We start from the raw sequence: 23,650 nt of genomic DNA on the forward strand, positions 1-23,650 counted from the left end.
TGCACGTAAAAAAATGTATGTAGCCGTTAATATTCAGTTTATCGAATTATGATATTTTGTCATCTTGTATTAGTTTTTCGTCTTTCAGAGATATTTTTTTTAAAGTTTGAATGAATGAGAGATATTTATGATATATTATAATCAATTTAATATAGTTTAAATAAACCATAGTATAGTGGATGGAAAATGGAAAATCAAAAAAGTGAAATTAGTTAGTGTGTAATGTCAAAGTTCCGGAAACAGGTTTGACGGCAGAGGTAAATACAGTAAAAAGTAAAACATGAAAAGGATGGATATTCCATCCCAATTCTGAATTAAATTTATTAAAAATAAATACATCAGATAAGGCCTGGTAACACCCGTTTTGTCCCCACTCAAATTACATCACACCCACCCCACCCATGCCATCCATCACGTCACATACAAATCCCATTCTTGTCATTTCATCCTCTCTTTATTTATTAATTCGTTCATTTTCAAAAATTAAAATTTTAATAATAAGTCTTTTTACCGTGATTTAATAATAATAATAATCCTAGGCAATCTCTTCATTAGATTCTAATTGCAAAAGAAAGATGTTTGATTTTGAACGAAGATCATCACATGCAGGAAAAATAATAATAATAATAAAAATAATAAAATAATATTAAAATTAGATTGTTAAAATTAATAGTTTTGTGTGCCTGTCTGTCCGTCTGTCTGGCTGTCAGATGCAATGCAAGTCTTAGCCTTATATATAGCTTAATTGTTCTCTTTGCAGACCGTTGATTTGCCGATCATCATCATGATGCTGCAGAGGCTATTAATTTATTATTTAACTATATATGTTTATTATTTAATAAATATAAACGAATAAAATAAAAACGTTATTTTCAGCTACGCATGCAAGGACCTAATCATGTTGTCCTCTGTGTCCCACTCCACGCAGACTTCCTTTTTTCTTTTTCGTATTTTATAAGTTTCTGATTCTCTCATTAATGCCCCTGTACTTCCGTCTTTATTACTCTCTTCCCTTCTCCTTCTCTAATTCAATGCCCCTTCGTTAGGTAAGATCCGTGTAATCTCCTTTTTTTTTTTATATTAATTTAAATAATATTTTATTATTAAAAATAAAAAATTATTATAAAAATAGGTTAATAACAAAATTATTAAATATAAAATATAATTATATTTAATAAAAAATAATATATATAAATAATTATTGTGTTTAATTTCTAAAAAAAAATAATTTATCTTTCTCCAATTTTAAATACTAAAAAAAAGGAGAGAAAAAAAATTCGAGTGATAAAAGTGTCAAAAAAAGAAAGAGAAAAAAAAGAAAATTTTAAAGAAGAAAATATAATATTTTAAATTTTAATATCAAAAAAAATTATTAATTTTTTAAATTTAGAGAAAAAAAATATAGTATTAATTAGTTCAATTAATTTTAAAAGTTTACGGATGAATATTTAAGTTTTTGATAATTAACGGATATTAATTTAAAAATATAATAAACTTTTGGTGGGAATGAGTCCTTTAGCCTATAAACAATAATCAATTTAAAAAAATACACGATGTAATTAAATAACAATTAATCTTTTAATCAAAACTCATAAAGAGACATTCACACTTCTTTCCAAAGTTGGTATTGTTACAATTGAACTAATCCAGATATTGTTAGGTCTGAGTTTAATTTGATTAGGTTTATGTAAAGTTTAAACTCGAGAGTTGCAAACTTGAGATAAAAACTACTAACTCAAGCTTTACTTTATAAAAAAGTTAAACTTCATAACTTATATATTTACTAATTATCCACGTATATTCAAACTTATAGAGTGATAATTTAGGAATATAATGGTAAGAAATTTACTTTAAAATTTATTAATAACATAGTAAGTAAAACAATAATAAATTCGAGCTCAATTTAAGTATAATATTTAAGTTTAGTCAAACTTGACACGAATCAAACTATGAAGTGGAGAGATAAAATTTTCTTAATTGGGTCGAGCCCAACTCGACAAGTGTTTAAGGTTAAACCTAAAAACTATTTTCACTTTTGTGGATATGCAAATCACATTTTTTTATTAAACTTAACTCCATTAACGAAATATAATTTGATTATACTATTAGAAAGTTAAATTACTATGTTATTCCTAACAAAGTTACTTTTTAAAATTTCTATATCACCCTAAATTAACAAAAAATTAAAATATCATTTTATATATCAAATTTAATCAACACCCTTTTCTTTCCCTTCTACTTTCACTTGCACCCTCTTTTGTCTAACCCACCTCTTTATTGTCCCAGCCAATGGCCTCCACTCTGCCCTAGTGGACCATTGTTGTTGCCCTCTTTGCTCCCCATTTTGGTCTTCTAATTGTTGTCTTCATACCCTAAATCCTCTCAAAAAACTATTTCACCCCTCAAAATTATCACCGAAGATATGGTGGAGCAAATCTTGATATGAATGAACAATAAGGTTGAAGGAGTGACAAAAATCTCAATGACAACAAATATCAGAACAACTAAAAAGTGTTCTTTCTTTAAGTAGATACGATTTCAATTATCTAATCGAAATATGTTGAAGGTAGTTGTATTGCTTAAAAATACTTTGAATCTAAACTCTACGTTAATCGCTGGTGTTGCTGGTAGGCATGTGATAACCAAACAATGTTATCTAAGATCAAAAGTTGGTAAAAGATTGTTTAGGGGAATACTGTATGAAATTTGATACAGTTGTATTTTGGAAATTAGTTATGAAAATAGCTTGTAACTATAGAGGTGTGATTCTAGTAAAAAGTGGTGGCTAAGGCTATGGTTTCTAAACTTTTTTACAAAGGTAAACGTAATTTAATTTAGATTAGATTAAGTAATTTGAAAATTACATATTAATTCGTTTTAAATGGTGAAGCACATATTTAGTTGACTAGGTTATTGTTACACTCATCTAAAGATAAATCAAACATTTTTTTTAAGAAAGGGTAATTTAGTCATTACATATTTCGCACCATTTTGAAAAGGAAAAAACTATGAACTGCAATTTTCTAACACAGTGAAAGAGTGGAAGAAAAAAGTGACGACCCTGTGAAAAATCTCACAAAAACACAAAAACAAAAACAAAAAGCGAAAACACCAAAAGCTAAAAACAAAAAGCTCCGAGTGAATGAGATGTAAAAACAAAACCAAAAGCTGCACAAACAAACAACCAAAACAACATTACAGAAGTAAAAACGCCAAAATTACTTTTCTTGCTTTTGCTTTTTATTTAACCTCTTATGCGACTGCAGCAACCAGAAACAATATCTAGCTGGGTGTATTTGTTTTTGTATTTTCATTTGCTCTCTAAAAATTGCAAATCCATTTCTTGTTTTCATTACACAAAAAACCCAGATGTTTATTTTTGGGTTTGTTTCTTTTTGAGCTGTAGAGTGGATGTTAGGGGAAGTCAAAATGTTTCAGAGGTTAGGGACGATTCGCGAGTGTGGTGATCGTTGAAACGTTTCGATCTGTTTCGTGGTTGTATAGCTGATAGATCCTGCAGATGGGTGATTTGTGGTTATTTTGCTTTTCTGTTTGGAAGATAGTGAATGAAAAAATGAGTAACTGAGTGGAATCGGTAGCTTGCGAGCTAAGGAGAGAGAAAGCCATCGAATCACAGAGAAACGTCTTGTCCGAAACGTTTCAGTGGTTTTTAGTTTGGATGTTTTACGAAACCTTGCGATGTTCTGGTGAGAATTCTTCTTGGAAATTTGAGCATCAGCTTGGTGGAATCGGAGGCGGGAGTAAAAAGTGAGCTTGCAGCGACGAGGAATACCGCCCTGATGTGAAACGTTTCGTGGCGTTTATTCTGTATTTATGCTTTGGGAAACACTGGAAATGTTTTCGTGAAACAGATCGTTACGTGTTGAAAGCTCTGATCTCGAAGGATTTATGCTTTTATCGTGTTTGGGGCTGTCTTATAGTGGCAAAACAAGAATAACTGCGTAGCGAATCAGGATATCCTTGTCTCTTGTCCACTTTATCTCCACTCCTTAAAATATTAAAGTCCGAAATTTTGGATATAAATTTATGGAGTGTATTTATTTTAGTGAAACCCCCATTATATTTTGTTCTTTGTTGTAAGTGTTAAAGGGTGTGGATATTTTGTTTGAGGAAACGGAGCTATTTCTGTTTGGTTTAGTTTCATTCGATATGCTTGTGCTTTAAGGTGTATTAAGTGCTTAAAATTGTGTTAAAGGAGGATAAACCACTTGTCTTTGGCTAGCTTTTTGTGGGTATTGCAACCTGTTTGGCCCCATTTGTGCATATTTTGGTGCTCTTGAAAGTGTGTTATAGTTTGTGAGCTTGTGATTGGGGATATTATAGCGCTTCGTGGGTAATGTCAGTTTGTGCACGAGGTTTTTGAAACTGTGACTAAAGAAGAGAAGCTACGTGGCTTTGTACTAGTTCCTCTCATTGTGGGAATTTCTGAATTTTGGTGGTGAAATTTGAAGATGGCGATGTCCTGCAAGGATGGTAAATCAGCGATCTTGGACAATGGCAAGTATGTAAGGTACACACCTGAGCAGGTTGAGGCTCTTGAGAGGCTCTATCACGAGTGCCCCAAACCCAGTTCAATTCGCCGCCAACAGTTGATAAGGGAGTGCCCAATCCTCAATAAAATTGAACCCAAACAAATCAAAGTTTGGTTCCAGAACAGAAGGTATACATGATTTGGAAGTTATATTTTTTAATTACTTAAGTACAGGTTTAAATTTATTGTGTTTGGGAAATGAAATTGCAAACTCTAATGTTTGGTATTCTTTTGTCTACCTAGAGACTCGAAACTTTGCTTAAACTTACTTTCACAATTAATGTTTCATGTATTACTGAAATATTCTTAATTCTTTTGACATTTGGTAGTAACACTGTTATCGTGTTTGTTTTTACCTTTGATATTTCAGATGCAGAGAGAAGCAGAGGAAAGAGGCCTCCCGGCTTCAAGCTGTGAATAGAAAGCTAACAGCTATGAACAAGCTGTTAATGGAAGAGAATGATAGGTTGCAGAAGCAAGTGTCACAACTGGTGTATGAGAATGGATACTTCCGCCAACATACCCCAAACGTAAGAATTTATTCATTTTGCTTTATAATCCTATTTCCAATCATTGGCTTTTGTTTGTGAGGATCTGTTGAAATAAAATGAAAAGCCATTCTTTTTATTTTATTTGTAGGCAGGTGAATGAACTCAACTCCATTGTTGTTTGTATTATCTTGTTGAAATTTGTGAAAGTTAACAAAATATGGGTTGCTTTCTTACAGACAACGCTTGCAACCAAAGATACAAGCTGTGAATCAGTGGTGACGAGTGGTCAACACCATTTGACACCTCAGCATCCTCCAAGGGATGCTAGTCCTGCAGGGTGAGTCAGGGGTTATATGGTTATTTAGTCATTTTCTGTCATTGTTTTCTGTACCACTTTGATATTGTGCGCTTGTCAGTGGGTTATCAATGACCATGCTTGTATTCTTTCAGGCTTTTGTCCATTGCAGAAGAGACTTTAACAGAGTTTCTTTCGAAGGCCACTGGAACTGCTGTTGAGTGGGTCCAAATGCCTGGAATGAAGGTATCTCTTCACCTTTTTCTTTTTTCTGTAAATAATGTGCAATTCAGTTCTCTTTTTCTATTATCTAGTTAAGAAAAGTTAAAGATTGACCTAGTAGAAGACTGAAACTTGTAGGCTTAAAATAAAAAGGAAAAAGATTCTAAAGCTTGATGCATGCTGTGCTCTTGAATGTTACACCTTGGTGTGTGGTTTTGGATAGAAAAAGAATGTGGGGAGTGAGTGGAAATAGTGGGACCACAGAAGATATAATATAATGTTTATAATTCTTCTTTATTTTATTATCTTGCAGTAAAGGGTTAACATTTAGTTTGGTTGAATAACAGGATTTTAATCTGCTTCTCTAATGCCACTTTATTTTTTACTTTCTTTTTCCTGTCATGAACAGCCTGGTCCGGATTCCATTGGAATCGTTGCTATTTCTCGAAGTTGCACTGGGGTGGCAGCTCGAGCATGCGGCCTGGTGGGTCTAGAGCCTACTAGGGTAAGTACACTTGATTTCCTTTCTGCTGGGCTATTCTATCAGTTATATTTGTGACATAAATAATTATGTTCATGTCAGGTTGCAGAAATCCTAAAGGATCGGCCTTTCTGGTTTCGTGATTGCCGAGCTGTGGATGTTCTCAATGTGCTGCCAACTGCCAATGGTGGAACCATTGAGCTACTATACATGCAGGTAAGAAATGATTATTTTGTAATTATAATACCTTTTGGAGTCATCTTGTTTGGAATTATTAAATGATGCCTTAATCTTTTGTATGTTTAGCTGTATGCACCGACTACATTGGCACCTGCTCGTGATTTTTGGTTGTTGCGCTATACTTCTGTTTTAGAAGATGGTAGCCTTGTGGTATGTAAGACAAAGTCTTATAATTTGTGATTCGTTGTGACACCCAAATGTTATGTTATATTTGGCTTTATTATGGAGACGCATCCAATTGCTAATCTGATTCGTCCTTGCATTTGTCTGTAATGTGACCTATTGCTTAGGTTTGTGAAAGATCCCTGAAGAATACACAGAATGGTTCCAGCATGCCACCAGTGCAGCATTTTATCAGAGCAGAAATGCTGCCAAGTGGATACCTGATCCGACCTTGTGAAGGAGGTGGTTCAATCTTACACATTGTTGATCATATGGATTTGGAGGTACCTGTATTTTATTTGAAAATTAATCTTTCACATTGTTGTTTGTGGCTGCTAAGCAGTAATTTCCTCTGAATAGTCAACACCTAATTATGCGTTTTTATTTTGAAATATAGCCGTGGAGTGTGCCTGAAGTCTTGCGTCCGCTGTATGAATCATCAACTGTTCTTGCCCAAAAGATAACAATTGCGGTAAGATGTCATTCACTTTCAGCATGGTTTTGCTGCTTCTTTCACAATGGTGATGATTTTATTTTCCATTGGTGTCTTTCTCATTTCCATTTAGGCACTACGTCAGCTGAGGCAGATTGCTCAGGAGGTTTCTCAGTCTAATTTTGCTGGCTTGGGAAGGCACCCTGCTGTTCTACGTTCATTTAGCCGGAGGTTGAGCAGGTTAGTATCTCTATTTTGACATCTCATGCAGTTTGTATATATTTATTTGGTATTCAAATCTGATAGATTATTCCTTATAGGGGATTTAATGAGGCCGTTAATGGATTTACTGATGAGGGATGGACGGTGATGGGGAATGATGGCATGGATGATGTTACTATCCTTGTGAACTCATCTCCTGAAAAGTTAATGGGTTTAAATCTTTCCTTTGCTAATGGGTTTCCAGCTGTCAGCAATGCTGTCTTATGTGCTAAAGCGTCAATGCTTTTGCAGGTTGCTATGCTGAAAATATTTCCTTTTTTTTCTTTGTGGCCTTTGGTTGGCTATGCTATTGATAGTGTTGTCCAAAGGCAAAATACACAGCAAACCAAAGCTGTTGAATTGTTTGCCTTTGAAAGCAGCATTATTACAAATCTTCTTATAGTTTGGATTTGGCATCTTATATGAAGTCTAACCAACTTTACTTCTAATATGAATGCTTTTGTCGTCTATTTCATTTTCAGAATGTGCCGCCTGCAATCCTTCTTCGGTTTTTGCGAGAGCACAGATCAGAGTGGGCAGACAATAATATTGATGTTTACTCAGCTGCAGCTATCAAGGTTGGTCCCTGTAGCTTAGCAGGGTCCAGAGTTGGAGGTTTTGGGAGTCAAGTTATTCTCCCACTAGCTCATACTATTGAACATGAAGAGGTATGCATGTTGATCCTTATAGCTATCCTCAATTTTTTATGATACTGCTTTTATTTTTCTTATGCATTAGGATGATGTTAGGACTTGGGTTTTTGTTTTTGTGTTACTTTTTTACTTTTTTTCTAAAATATATACTCTGGACCCGATTATTTTTTTTCATACTTTCACTTTATAGTACCTGGAGGTCATCAAGTTGGAAGGTGTTGGCCATTCTCCTGAAGATGCTATGATACCTAGAGATATACTTCTCTTGCAAGTAAGTATCATTTCTTTATATTGTTTTTGTACGTCTTCTTTTCAGAGTTCAATTTGTGCAATTATAGGTTTAAGAATAATTTAGCTTTGGTTAGTTTGCTTTGTCTAACTTTTGTTAAGCACGAACAGGCAAATCTAAAGTATTTGTTGAACTTGGGTTACCTATATAGTAGAACCTGAATATGAGTATGTTGTGGGTGCCTTTAAACATCATATATGTTTGACCCTGAATTGCACTGTAGAATATGCAGCAAATCATTGATATTTTTTTATTTTGTTTTCTTTATTTCCTTGATAACAGGTTGAAGCAAGTACTTGTGTAATTTAAGTTGTTGAATTTTGTTTCCATTGGTGTTGAAATGGCTATGCAATTTGGAAGCTAATTAGAATATATTTACTTGTAATGAATATATCCCTCACTTCCTCTTTGGCAAACTTAGGTAATCCAGAAAAATTTAGTCTACGTTGCTTTGATAAGCTAGTTTGCTAGTCCACATAGAATTAGCTTTCTGGTGGAATTTGTATTATTCAAACAATATCTTCAATTACTGAGAAGGATTTTACTTTTATATGCGTTCTTGATTAGTTTACTCTTGTGAACACTTGTTTGGCATATCTGAAAATACTTATGTTGTCTCTGATATATTGTCAGCACGATGACTTTTTAGTTGGCTCTCGGTAAAATTTCCTCTTGTTTTATAGCTCTGTAGTGGAATGGACGAGAATGCTGTTGGTACCTGTGCTGAACTTATATTTGCTCCCATTGATGCTTCCTTTGCTGATGATGCTCCTCTTTTACCATCTGGTTTTCGCATCATTCCTCTTGATTCTGGAAAGGTTGGTGGATAAATGACATTGTTGCATGAATTATTCTATTTATTTTTGCGTCACATATTGTGAACTTATCTACTTGTTGCCCTGCATAATATTTCAGGAAGCCTCTAGTCCGAACCGCACCTTGGACCTTGCTTCTGCTCTTGAGATTGGCTCAACAGGAAATAGAGCGTCTAGTGACTACTGCACTAATTCTAGCTGCTTGAGATCAGTGATGACGATAGCATTTGAATTTGCATTTGAAAGTCACATGCAGGATCATGTGGCTTCGATGGCTCGTCAATATGTCCGCAGCATTATATCATCTGTTCAGAGGGTTGCATTAGCACTCTCTCCTGCTCATTTAAATTCACATGGTGGTCTTCGGACACCATTGGGAACCCCAGAAGCACAGACACTCACTCGTTGGATCTGCCAGAGTTATCGGTATGCGATTTGTTTGTTTTTCAATTTTTTTGTGAGGTCATATAATTTATTTAGCATAGTGGACAACCCCTTTTGCATTTTTGTTACAAATGCTTGGTATTCATGGTTATTTACAGTAACATGTCATGACTAATTTTGTGTCATATAGATGCTGAACATTGGTGCAAGTAATTCATACATGCCAGGAAGAATGACTGAAATTATTGTTTCTGCGTTTTTCACTTGTATGTTATGCATTGGTGCAAGTAAAACTGCTGCTATGGTTTGATCTATTATCTGAGGTTTCACTTTTTTATTTTTTATTTTTCTAAATTTTCCAGGTGTTACTTGGGTGTGGAATTGCTCAAATCCAGCAGTGAAGGAAGTGATACCATTTTGAAAACCCTGTGGCATCATACAGATGCTGTCATGTGCTGCTCTTTAAAGGTGTGCAGGATGCCCCCCTCTTCATTTTGTCTTGCCTCGTGGTACATGAACTTTTTGGATAGGGAATTATAATTCCTGTGGCCAAAGAGATCATGCCATCTAAAATTCTAGTATCTCCTCTTCAAGTACTACATGGGCTTCATTCTCCAGTTGCACAGTCATCTGCCAAAAGAAATAAACAAAAATCATTTAATCTTTATTATGTTAATTAATCATACGTTAATCTGTTATTCTTTCTTACTGGATGATAGCACTTACCATTCAAACATTTTTTTTTTTTTTTTTATTGCCACCTTGCTAACATTTACTAGTTTAAGTATCCATGTTCTCTTCTTACCTTTGTGGTTAGGTCATTTCCCTCTAACACCACAGTTTATGCTGCAGGCATTGCCCGTTTTCACCTTTGCAAATCAGGCAGGGCTTGATATGCTTGAGACAACCTTGGTTGCACTGCAAGACATTACTTTGGAAAAGATATTTGATGACCATGGACGAAAGACTCTCTGCTCAGAGTTTCCACAGATAATGCAACAGGTTTGATAGTTTCCTCAATTTTGACTGTATAAAAGGAGGTAATTGGATGAATTCTTTTCCTTTTCATGAGGAGATTGCACTTTGTAGGGCTTTGCTTGTCTTCAAGGTGGGATTTGTTTGTCGAGCATGGGCAGACCGGTTTCTTATGAACGTGCAGTGGCATGGAAGGTATTGAATGAAGAAGAGACTGCTCATTGCATCTGCTTTATGTTCATTAACTGGTCTTTTGTCTGACATTTGGAGCAGCCAAAGATGATAGAAATCACCTGCAAAAGACAGTTTATGTATTGTTAGCTTGTTTAAACTTCTGGCCATTAAAGCCTTAAAATGCATTGCTACTAGGACAGATAAGGTTGTTAGGCCTCCTGCATTTCTCTAAACTAGTTCCTTGTGTTGCTTGGAGTTTATGCTGTAATGATCATGCAATATGAAACTTAATTACGTTTGCAATCTCTTATTGTTTGTGTTGCATCTGGGTCGCTTCCAGTCTTCTGAAAACAAAAATCTGTTTTGAATTTGGAAAATGTTTTCTTGGTACAACACTCAAAATGGAGAGAACCCTTTTGTTTATTTGCAAAGCAATTTCGTATTTTGATGAATTAAAGTGTTGAAAACGTTTTCTTGAGATGGTTTGAAAATTTATGTATGTTAGGTTTTGAATATATGTTTTTCTTTATGTGGTCTCAACGGCTGTTTTCTCTTTACGATTAAACATGTTTTATATGTTTTAAGTTTTGGAGAACAAAAAACGAAAGGGCTGGTTTGGTGAAATGTGTTTGGAGTGTATGGATACTACCTGAAATGATTCATTGTTTAAAAAATCAGAGAAAATTGTGTCTCGTTGATAGGAATTTTTGTGTGATTTATATGTTAAAGTATGTGGCAATAGTTCTCATATTTTTAGAAAGAGAAGCAAGTTAAACAGTTTCAAGTTAGATATGAATTGAATTGTGAAGTTTTGGGTTATATCAAGTTAAATCTGCAAAATAAAATTTTGTTTTGCCAAACTAAATGAATCATTATAAATTACTTTTTGGGGATGTTTGGATTTGGTAATATTTTATTATTAAATTAGATAGATTATTTAGAAGATTAATGGGTATAAATGGTTGTTGTGTTTGATAAAATTTGGTAAAGATAAATAATTATTGTGTTTGGTTACAAATAGTAAAAGAAATTTTAATATATTATTTTATTTAAATATTTTCGGGTGAAATTATTTTAAAATATGTTTTTATATTATTTGTTATATTAATTGAAATTGTGGTTATTTTTGTTCTAAAAAATAATAAATAAAATTATAATTATAATAAAATTAATATTATCTTGATAATATTTTAATATATAAGATGAAGATGATAATTAGATTATCATTTATATTATGTATTATATCATTATTAATAGTAAAAGATTATTATATTTTTTTATTATTAATAAATTAAATTAAATAATAGAAGAAATATATTGAAAAATCTGAAAACCAAACTGATTTTTTACCTTTCAAAAATACATTTATGTTTTCGAAGTCACCGGGTAAATTTCAACAATCAAATTAAAGAAAAATGAGGAGATCGATTCTATGGAAATGTAAAAAATACAACACTCTATTAAATCATAAACAAGCCCCCCTAAAAAATGGTTGTACATAGCAATTAATTACATGTTACAAATAATTAATTAAAGATCTTGACTATAATCACATCTAATCAAGTAAGCTAATTGCTGGCTAGAGAACTCTAATTAGAGTTACAAATAAGTGATTTTTGAATGAAGTCTTGATTATTAAAATTTGTGGTATAGTAGTAAAAGAGGTAACTACGATGGTTAATTGGTGAAGGGTGAGGGTGATAAATATGAACCCACATAACCCTTAGATAAATAATAATGCATGCAAAAGCATATAGTTTTGTGGTAAAAAAAAATTATATGAATATATTTTTTGAATATATAATTTGATATATAACTGATGTGTTATTTTGTGATTGAATGATTTTAAATTAAAGATAAAATAATATATAATATATGATGACAATACTTAACTATATAATTTAAAGTGTGTATATATAACATTGTTTTTTAACGAAAAAAAATAGTGGTAGTTGAAGCTAAATCATGATGCGGTGAAAAGCCATTTCAAGTATTTATTGAATAAAGTTTCCATATATAGTTAATGCCTGAGTTGAACAAGGCTGTTAACGAGCATGTTGGGTACATTTCATTACTAACTCAACTGTTCATTTTTCATCATGACCAATATTATATCGACCCATTTTGAGTATATAAATATATACACATCTATGTGTCTCATTATATAATTATATGTTATTTTATTTTCAACTTAAAATTATTTAATCACATGATAACATATATTAAATATATAACCATTTATATATTTAGAATGAATATTTATAGTTTTATTGTTTCAACAAAAAACCTAATTTGATTGAAATCTTCGATCTTAAGGTAAGGGGCGATGTTTGGGCCTATTTTGGGCTCCTACAATTCTTCTTCGGTGGGCCTTTGTGTGGGTTAGGTGTCTTTGGACTATATATGGTCTGAGCTTGATTGTAGATATCAGCCCACTATATTGGGCCTTAAGGGGATCCATCCATCCATCTACACTTGATTAACTTCATTTTATTTCTTCAGCCAGCCATAATACAGAGGGTTCATATATAAGTATTTAATCAATAGTACTATTTTCCCCCAAAACTTAACCCAAATTTCATATCCTAAATAATATTATGGATATATGTAGCATTGAAGTGAACATAATATTTGAAATGTGAAATTCGGAATAAATATTTAGGGATGAGTCATACTTAATTGTGTCAATGCCCTGTGAGGTTAATGATGATTAACACAAGCACTAATTAAACAAGTTTTGCAGTTAATTAAGTCCTTACTAATAATAATTGTACACATGTAAAAATCCTTTGAAGGTCTCTTGCTTATGCCTTAAGTATTGAAGGTGGCTCGGGGGGCGAGAAAGGCTAATAGTGCAAATTGAACATGTTTTTCAAACCCACAAAAAGAAAGTCAATACACAAAAGCTTTTGAACATGTTGAATTATTATCCTCTCTTAACAAAAGCACAATTTACATCTACAATTTTGAATCAGTATTTAATACAATAAGACTAATGCTATCTCTATAAATAATATGTATAATTTTATGTACAAACAATCGTATATTTTTATATGATTTGATAGTTTTAAATTAGAGATAAAATAACATCTAATTATACGGTAATATATCATTATTTATACATAAAGTTATATATATTATTTGTGTATATAATTTTATTGTAATTATAAGGTGTTCATTCTCTTTATTAGTAGAATAAAATTACGCATATTAATAAATTAATTTATATAAACTAAGGTAGTAATTTGTAAGTGATATAATTATTTATTTATTTTCTTATTTCAAAATTATCCAATTAAATACTATCCTATCAATTATTTAAAAAACTATTATCGCATCAGTTTATACAATTTATTTGTATATATAGTATTATGTTTGATATCAACATGTACGGTCACATAACAGGTGTCCATTCTATATTGGTGAAGTTGCACACACTATATACTAGACTATCCAATAATGCATGATTGTACCAAATAAAAAAATATCCATGCACACCCACAAGAAATTATTGCCAAGCGCAAAATATCTAGGGCTCACCGCTATCTTTGCCTTTGCCTTTAAATACTCCCTTCTCCCTTCTCTCTTCCGCAGCTCAATCAACTTTCTCTCTCTCCATCTCTCTCTCTGATCCAAAAAAAAAAAGAAAAGAAAAGAAAAAGACATCCATATTAACACAAAGATGGAGCAACAACAAAATTTACCAGTAATAGCCAAAAGAATAAGGAGTATGGTACGTGTGGTTTTCTTCATGTTGAGAAAAGGTCTATCAAAAAGAAAGCTCATGGTTGATTTCAACATGATGCTCAAACGCGGCAAGATAGCCGGGAAAGCCCTCAGCAATCTCCTCCACCACCACAGCCACCACCACGTCTCCCCCTTCGTGGCGCCCCCCAATGAGTACGAGTTTAGCTGCAGCAACACCCCCAACTACACTTTCCCTTTCCACCTCAACAAGAGGAAGGGCCACTACCACCATTTCTTCGGGTGCGCTCACGCGCCGTCTGTTCATGACGATGATATCGCCACTGCCAACGCCGTCAAGGTGGTTCTCGAGATGTTCAACAATAATGACATGGTGGTTGAGGCTTCCCCGGCGTTGCCAGGTTTCGGACAAAGCCCGTTTGTGAGGCCGCTGAGAATAACGGACTCTCCCTTCCCATTAAGAGACGTTGATGAAGATAACGGGTATGTTGACAAGGCAGCTGAAGAATTTATTAAAAAATTCTATAAAGAGTTGAAGAAGCAGAAGAAAATGTCCATGGCTGAGTGTTAATTAGGATTCCTGTTTTTTTTTTTCTTAATCATTAAGTTAATTATGATTATGTTGTTAATCAGTATAAATGAGAATAATAATTAAAAGTTTGTATGAACTTTTAAGGTTTTAATTTTGTGGGTCTTTGAGAATGCTACTTTAAGCAAATTATGAGAGATGTGTACACCAGAGGGATCAATTTCAATCTATAAAATAATTCTTCCTGTTAAAAAATTTACAGCCTGAATCTCTATTTTTCACCCTTATCCTGTTATAAATTTCTTTTAAAAAAATAAAATAAAATAAAAGTGATTCAAATCTTAAACATGGGGAATCTTTGTTCTTTGGATACCTTGCATTTCTCACACACGAAGTCAAACCAAAGTGTTTAATCTTCAACCCTAAGTAATTATTTTTCCTCATTCTCACGATAAGCTAGCCCGAAAAAAGTCTTTATTAAAATAATATTATATGTATAAACAATTTATATAAATTTGAATATAAATAATGATATTTTATTATATGATTAGATGATTTTATATTAAAAATAAAATAATACTCATTCACATGATAATATTTTATTTTTTATACTTAAATTTATATTGATTAATTGTACACATAATGTTATTCGTTTTGTTATAGTTTTGGGTTAAGATTTTTTACCAACCTTACTTATAACTTAGCTGATTTTTGCTGATTCCACTTTGATTGTCAACAATTTTAACTGACTAAATGCCACTTTGATTCCACTAAATTTGATAGAGTTTTTCAAGTCCTGATGTGATTCCACTAATTGTAATTGAAGTAAACCCTAAACAGCTGGCCCCAGTCTCCCAGTGACTCGTCAAAATACTATAAGCCTTTTGCCAGCTTTTGCTTTTTCAAATTTTCTCCTTTTGGGTATTATATTTTCGAAATTCAACCTGAAAGAAACTTACTTATATTAAGGTTGAGTGCAATTGGGTGCTTTCGAAGATTGAAATCATCGTCACAACTCCAACTGCAACACTTACTGCAACCTAAAGTGATCATTCTAAAGGTTGTAAAGAGTTCATCTTTCACAAAAGCTTCATCTGGCGACTCCTCACATTGGAAAGTCAACGATATAGATGCCCTTCATCAGCTTCAATTAGTTTCATCCTAATAAAAAAAGAAAATAATCCGAAAATATTAAACAAAAGAGGGTAATGATCTAAAAAATCAACTTAATTATGAGAAAATTTGAAGAACATTCTATGTTTACAAAATTCTATAACTGGGGTATTGACACGTGTTAATTAGTAGTAGCCAGAGTTGGATAGATCGAAATGAAGTTTTGATAAGTAATTTTGATTGTAGAAAAATGTAATTAAATAATTAAGTCAACATCGAAGTTTTACTTGGAGTAATTAGATATTAATAAGAAGCAAAAGTATCGGAATGTCCAACCAAGAAAGCCGACACAGCTGAGTACAAATTCATCGTCTAATTAATTCGTTTTATACACTATGGATTAGGTATTCAATCCTAGCAAAAACTGGCTGCTACAAAATTAAATTCTGAAGAAAAATGGGTGGAAAATCAAAAGAAAGAACTGTCCTTTTCTGGTGAGCGAACCCTACTTTTCTTTACATTGTTTATCATTCGTTCACACGCTTTACATATGCGAAAAGCTATACTTTGACAAACTGGACGCCATTGTAGCAAAAAAAATTGTTCAACTTAATATATGAAAATATTCATGTGGGTGATTTCAATATATCAAAAACACTTCTAAACAATATTTTTTAAGTACAATTTTTTTAAAACCTGAGTACACATTTTCTTTTTTCATATAAAGAAAGTGAAATTTTTTGTCAAATTAACGTCAAGTTTTGAACTTTTTTACTATGAGTACTCATTTTTTAGTATGTAAATAAAATGCATATAATATATTATCATGTGAGTAATTTTACTTATTACCTAATTACATAATAACACATTATCACGTATACTCATCGTATATTAAAAAATATGTACACATAATTGATTACTTGAGTTGAATGGAGCAAAAACATTGAAAGAGATGGAAACACAAAGTTTAGACAATGATAATTTTGAAACAATAAAAGAATAAGAGAGAAAACATGAGCTGGAATGTGATTGCTTGAGGGCAAGATCGATGTTTGATTATTGTATTATTAATCTGAAGTCAAATTTTTAACGTTAGATTATATTTATATTTATATTTTTATTTTCTCCTTGTATAATGCATGATTAAATGGGTGGCTGTGCACTTATAAGGCCAAAGGTTTAGGTAATATGTTAGGTGTAGATGTGAAAGCGAAATTGATGGAGGCAAATGCGACACAGATGTCACATTTTCAACTTAGCTTTGCCTGGCTTCTCTCTTTGACATGCTTCACGTGTAGTTAAGTTCAATCATTCTCTAATCAAAATAATTAGCGGCTAATGATTGAATTAATCTACTGTATTCTTGTGAATTTGGCAGCATTTTGTATACATCAAATTAATAGATATTGTTATATAGATCAAACCAAATTATTATAAATTTAAGATTTTGAGGTTAATTCAGATTTTAAATACAGTTTTTTGTTTTTGAAAATAAGAGATACAAAAATCTTTATGTTTATTATAATTTAATTACAAGAAATTACGGTGTTCAATTATTGGACGTATTTAATCATTTTATAAGTTTATTATAACTTAGAAGCATTTCATAATGGATCTATCGACACTTTTGTAGACTTTTTAGTCAATTTCTTTTTGAAAGTAATTGACAAGTCAAAATAATAATTTATTAAATCTAATTGTTATACGTTGTTCTCCAGTATGTCGCAAGAATTCTACTTCAGGAATACATCTCCTCAATGTGCGACGAGGGGCACAAGTGAACCTTCCAGCTCGAGATACCAAGAAAACCTTTAATTGCTAGAATCTGTTGCAAGGATTTTCTTATTCTTTGTTGTGACAATAAGAGAAAATTATTTTATTTTTTTTCAAATGGAATATTTTTTTTTATGTTGTAAATATTTTTTTTTAAGTTTAATTAGAATTGAAATAAATATTTAGAATCATATTTGAATTTAGAATTTTCTGATTATCCTAATTTAAATGTAATGTGAGGAGAGAGATTTTTAAGAGAAGTTTAAGAGTTCTTTAAAATACTCTAAAATTAGAAATATATGCCTAAAGGTACGATATAATATTTGTTATATCGTGAAAGTATACACCACTTTAAAAATCTTGTGTCTTATTTATTTATTTATTTAAATTTCTTAATCATTCCTTATACTCAATAACAAACATTAAGGTATAACTAAATCCTCATTATTTTTATCATAGTATAACTTGTGTTATGCTTCTAATTGTATATATCAATTAGTGATGGAAAACTCATTAATGATTTGGGGAGTCGAGATAAACCAAGTCAAATTAGCTTTCTAGACCAACTCAACTTTGTTTGAGTTTAGCCCTAGTCAGGACTCAAGCTTAAAGTCTGTCCAACAATCCAACTAGCTTATGGAAAAGTGTCCAACATGCTTGCATTAGGAAAACTATTACGACATAGAGAGGTACATAATCTCATCTATTACAATTGTTAAAAAGCACATGCCGCTTACCGACTGATCTTAAAAGTTGCAAGGATACTCATCCATCACATTCTCTCCTCCCAAAGAGGAATCAGACATTGAATTTTCTTTTCCGTATAGAACAAAGAAATATATGTTATTGACCATACTGAATACATGTTAACGCATAAAGTTACATAATTAGGGATATTCCAGCTCAAATTCAAGGACTAGGGATATTCAGTAATAATCAAAGAACATATATGTGTTAAAAAGCTATTTATAGTAATTAATCTAAAAGTATAAATAAGAAATAATTTAACTCATTATAATTTATAAGGGAAGGCTACCAGATAGGAGGTGATAAATTAGGAGTGGGAGGCATGGTCCTAAGCCTCTACCATGCCCTCTTTTTCAATCATGTGATTGTTTTATGATTCATATGCAATACACATGATAATCATGGTTAATTCTATGAATGCATTTTCATGAATAACATGTTTAGAATTCATTTATTTTGCATCAACATATTATTAATATATTAATGAACATGCAAAGTGGGGCATCAATTAAAAAACTTAAAGAGAAATGGACAAACAAAATTTGCACTTTTAAAAATATAATATTATTAAAATAAGATAAAATTATGTATACAAATTTTTGAGTACTCAATTAGGTATATAAATAATGTGTCATCATGTGATTGAGAGATTTTAAATTAAAAAAAAAATAACCCTTAATTATATGATAACACATCATCTATGTATCTAATTCTATGTTAAGATATGTATACATAAAATATTACTATAATTGTAAAACCTCCCATAATTGTAAATATTTGATAAATTCAGGGCAGATAAATCCTATAATTGCAAAACGAAAGACTAAATCATAATTTATCAGACTCTCCTCAAGGCGAACAAAGTCTTCTTGTTGAATAATAAAGTTTAAAAAAAGAAAATGGTGCCTTATACGTGCTAATTATGGATTGCTTGAAAAACCATGAACTGTTAAATTATAGTTTGGAAGGTGAGTGAGAAGAAGGAAGTGGTGGGGAAGGTAGGGAAAAAGAGAGGGCTTTTGTTTTGTTTCAAAAGTTCAATTTCTTTCATACCAAGCTTTCTTCATTCTCTATCTTCTCCACTAACAAAAGTGCTTCAACTAAAGTTATAAGTATAATATTCATTTCAAAAGCAATTTATTACTTACTTCCAAATCATAATACATGGATGCTTTAATGGTCATACATGCATATCCATGCATATATATAAAAATCACATTGTCATTTGTTAAATTCATCGTATAGTTAGGCATACACAAGATGTATGCATGCATGGGGTGTGTGTGTGTGTGTGTATGTATGAATTAAATTTCTTCTGTAATAATCATTTTCTTAAACCGAGATTATCAATGATTATTAGAAATAAATAGATTTTAAAAAATTAAAACTTTGATCAAATTTCATTGCATTAAACATTGCAATATTTTATTTATCAGCTATAGAATGAACAAATACACAAAGGTTCAAATTTGAAAAATATAAACAGAAAGAATGCTTGCTTTATGATAATACTGATAGCGATTTGCCACATAATAATACTATCAATTAATATCATATTGGAATGTGAAATGTGCTATTAAATATGATATAATAATATCATACTTCTCTTGATAGATAAATTGAGTGACAAAAGAGAAAACTCTATGTATAAAAGAATATGAGTTCAAGTTTTCTCTGATAATATTTCAAAATTAAACTTTCGACTTATATAATTTAGTAGTTATGAGGTCAATTACTGGATTCAGTAATTTATATAATTCATTGGTTGTGAAGTCAATAATTGAACTTAGGGTTTGACCTATTCGGTTTGATTAGTTTAATCCCAATTAGAGATGTCCATGGGCTGAGCTGGCCTATGGGATGCATCAGAACCATGACTCAGCCCGTTTAAGGCCAGTCACTATTTACATTATTTTTTATATTATAATTATTAATTAATTTTTTTAAAATTATGTAAACAGTATGGATTAGGTTAGGTTGACCTCAGGTCTTGTGTTGCCCACAGCTAACCCTAAAGATCCTTAGATCGGGCTTGATACGCTACTGTATCTGGTTGATCAGACCTAATTAACATCTCTAATTTTGATAAAACAATTCAATTTGAATGAGATTCCTCGTTACAAAAATAATAATAATAATAATAAAATCATAAGTTAGGTTAATTTGTAAATGATTTCATCAAGATAGCAAGAACAGATGGATTCTCCTATGACTACTACTTTGTTTTGGTACGGAAATTCTATTTCTTACAAATTTAATATATATTGGAGTTGTAATTGGAAGGATTGAAATATATATACATGGGACGCATGCAAAAGTTGAAATGGGTTCCAGCTTTGGTTCTCAAATAAAAATTAGGGTTTTAAGTTTCATATATGTAGAAACAACAATGTTAGATTTAGATTTTACAAAAAGCTAAGTCTTGGAAAACGACAACAAAGCAAGAGAGTGCAACAAATAAAGAAAGAAAGGCTGCCAAAGAAAGAGCCAATAGTGCGCAATAATTGAACCCTATACTAATACTTAATCACTAATTCAGTTAATAATAATCCAAACTACATTTTAATTTTAGCCACAAATCAAACTTTAATTTAATTTAATTTATTCACCTTCGAAAGCTATCAAGGCATGAAGACAAACTTGGATTTTGAAGACATGGGGTTTTCGACATTTGGCCTCTCTATTGGAATTCTATTCATTTTTTTTTCCCTAATTATCGAAGACAAGTACCATCAAAGAATTGATTGTGCTTAAAGTACCTTATTAAAAAATAATATCCTTCTATTTATTTTAAAACTAATCTACATTATTTCTTAATATATAAGATATGTATATTTTTGCAAATTCTAGTTAGATACAAATATTCAAACTCTCTTACTTAAAGCTTAGAGAGTCTTTATTATATGAATAATATTATACGTATCTATTTTTTGATATATAAATGTATACACAAATAATATATAATTATGAGATTAGATGTTATTTTATCTTTATTTTAAAATCACTTAATTATTTGATGACATATATTAAACGTATACACATTTATGTATATTAAATAGATATACATAATTTTATTATTATTATATAATCATCATATATCTTTCTAATCAACGTATATAAATAGAGAATCTGATCTTTCTACTGTGGGAAGTAAAGAATTGACACAGTTTGGATAGAGTAAGTAATCATCAAATCATGCACTTGGTTGTCAAGGAGGATAAGTAATTAGGTTTTGTGGATGCCAAAAATTTTAGGAGGCAGACAGATTAATAGGTTAGCAAAAAAAAGAACAGTGCTTTTGCCTTGTCTCTCTTGCTTCAACTATCTATTATGTTTCATGTGTCAAAAGCACTATAAAGTTCCACATCCACTCCACCACCCCACCACCCCCCATCATCAGATTATAATTTGCTCAGTAAAGCTAAAACATAAACCCTGAAGCTAATGTTCATCCAAAAGAAATATAAAGAAAATTAGGGTTTTTATTTAATTGTTTACTTTAATAAGAGGGTTGCTCGAGTTAGAGGTGATAATGATTCTCAATCCTTCAAGACTTAAAGGATCATTTCCTTATCATATTTTTAATTTTTTAATAAAACATAAATATTGTTTGAGACTTCAAAATATCCATCTTTGGTGTAGATTTTTAAAGTTTTATTAATTGAAAACCAAATGCTAGTGACTATAACTAGTTATTGTCAGTTTCACAAAATACAAATCCATTGATTTATATATGATTTATATATATATATATAAAAAAAAATACATAATAAAATAACAAAATTGATCAAATACGATCATCTTTATAATTTTTTGGCCTTTAAACAACACATTAAAAATTTTCAAGCATCAATATATATCCTTCCTTAGAGAATGGCTATTTATTGTAGACCTAATTTTCTTCATCTTAAACAAAAGTATTAATTTTATGGAAGTGTCATAATTTGCGGATAGCCTACTTTTAATACATTGTGGTATAAAAAGATTTGTTCTCCACTAACTTAATGCTTGATGATCGGCAATATATAAAAATAATTGGTGTTTGGATGGATATATTATATATTTGCTTCAAATCTAGGCAATATACTCCAAAATCAAATCCTAAAAATTTTACTTTATGATTTTAATATAATTATGTTAGATAGAAGACAAAACATTCCTTGATAAATTGCTTCAATTTAGTCCTTAAGTTAATGTAAAGGAGACATTCTTTTTCATGCTTTAATTTTACTCTCCCCCATTTTAGGTTCTTTCGTATAAGCAATATGAGAAAAGATGACAGATCACAAGGAAATTAATTTTATATAAAGCAATCGGCCTTTTGAAACCAGGGTTAGCCTTCAGTAGTCAAGCAATATAATTATGGTAAATCTTTTTTAATATAAAATAATGACGATTATTGATTATAATGTTTTAGAGTCGATTGTCATTTTGTAGTTTACAGATAAAGAGTGTAAACCCTAATAAAAGTCATACGACAAAGGAGAAATGGATTCTGAGGGCTCAACACTTTTATTGTGAGTAAAAATTAATTGAATATATAATCATATGATTAAAAAATTTTTAATTAAAAATTATTTAATATTCAATTACATGATCATATGTATTTAATTATATATTAAAAATTATATGTATAAAAATTGTTCAAAATTAATTGGCCAACAAAACAAAAAGTCATATAAAAGCCCATTGGACAGAGAAGAAGATCAGCTGGCCTAACACAGAAAAAAGACTCATAAAAATGTCCATTGGACAGAGAAGAAAGAAACCCATGTTAAAAACAAAATTTGACAAAAACGCCCACCGTGGGGCTCGAACCCACGACCACAAGGTTAAGAGCCTTGCGCTCTACCGACTGAGCTAGACGGGCTGGTTAACTTGCCGCATCCTCGTATTTATATATATTGACTTCATAAAATTCTCAGAGATTTTTTTTGAAAACTTTTTCAAAGGTAAATGATAATTGAATAAAATACAAAATACTTTTTTGAAAATCCCAAGTGTACTTCTAATTCGCAGAGTGAATAATAAAAACCCTTCATTCTCCTCCGATAAACATTTCTTTTACAAACTTTTCTTGATGAAAAATTGGTGAGTTATGAAAGAAAGTGAAAAGGTAGAGAGAAAGTAAAGACGAGGCTTAAAAATATGAGTAATATTATTTATATAATTTTTATACATAATTTTATGTACAAGCAATGATATATCTTTATGTGATTAGATAATTGAAAATTAAAAATAAACTAACATTTAATCAAAATAAAACACTTCATAGTTTATGTATGTAATTTTATAGTAAAATGGTTTTTCCTAATTCTATTTCTATCAGTTCGAAGACAAGTGACACGACCATCTC

The 23,650-nt window shown here is 31.1% G+C and overlaps 2 protein-coding genes and 1 non-coding gene across 3 annotated transcripts; 2 read left to right on the forward strand and 1 right to left on the reverse strand.

Moving 5' to 3' along the window:
* The first annotated feature begins 3,171 nt into the window (after positions 1–3,171).
* LOC123211433 (homeobox-leucine zipper protein ATHB-15-like) lies at positions 3,172–10,730 on the forward strand. The gene is made up of 18 exons (XM_044630160.1): positions 3,172–4,681; positions 4,923–5,082; positions 5,280–5,380; positions 5,494–5,584; positions 5,970–6,065; positions 6,144–6,257; positions 6,348–6,431; positions 6,572–6,727; positions 6,841–6,915; positions 7,010–7,116; positions 7,197–7,389; positions 7,620–7,805; positions 7,981–8,061; positions 8,763–8,897; positions 8,995–9,320; positions 9,641–9,746; positions 10,131–10,280; positions 10,368–10,730. Exons 1-18 carry the CDS (start codon positions 4,473–4,475, stop codon positions 10,512–10,514), a joined length of 2,517 nt encoding a protein of 838 aa, XP_044486095.1. The 5' UTR covers positions 3,172–4,472; the 3' UTR covers positions 10,515–10,730.
* Positions 10,731–14,004: 3,274 nt separating this feature from the next.
* LOC123210642 lies at positions 14,005–14,815 on the forward strand. Its single transcript, XM_044629115.1, has one exon. It carries the CDS (start codon positions 14,110–14,112, stop codon positions 14,701–14,703), a length of 594 nt encoding a protein of 197 aa, XP_044485050.1. The 5' UTR covers positions 14,005–14,109; the 3' UTR covers positions 14,704–14,815.
* An 8,276-nt stretch (positions 14,816–23,091) lies between these two features.
* On the reverse strand, positions 23,092–23,164 carry TRNAK-CUU. Its single transcript has one exon. It is a non-coding gene; the product is annotated as a tRNA-Lys (tRNA).
* Positions 23,165–23,650: the final 486 nt, after the last annotated feature.

The sequence above is a fragment of the Mangifera indica genome, chromosome 3, assembly GCF_011075055.1.
Source record: "Mangifera indica cultivar Alphonso chromosome 3, CATAS_Mindica_2.1, whole genome shotgun sequence".
Taxonomy (NCBI): domain Eukaryota; kingdom Viridiplantae; phylum Streptophyta; class Magnoliopsida; order Sapindales; family Anacardiaceae; genus Mangifera; species Mangifera indica.

What these genes read in the sequence shown, in the direction of transcription:
- LOC123210642 (XM_044629115.1), top strand. Translation starts at nt 14,110, where the DNA reads ATGGAGCAACAACAAAATTTACCAGTAATAGCCAAAAGAATAAGGAGT.
- LOC123211433 (XM_044630160.1), top strand. Translation starts at nt 4,473, where the DNA reads ATGGCGATGTCCTGCAAGGATGGTAAATCAGCGATCTTGGACAATGGC. An exon ending in CCCAAAAGATAACAATTGCG is followed by an intron (nt 6,916 to 7,009) that starts GTAAGATGTCAT and finishes ATTTCCATTTAG; the next exon opens with GCACTACGTCAGCTGAGGCA. An exon ending in TTTAGCCGGAGGTTGAGCAG is followed by an intron (nt 7,117 to 7,196) that starts GTTAGTATCTCT and finishes TATTCCTTATAG; the next exon opens with GGGATTTAATGAGGCCGTTA.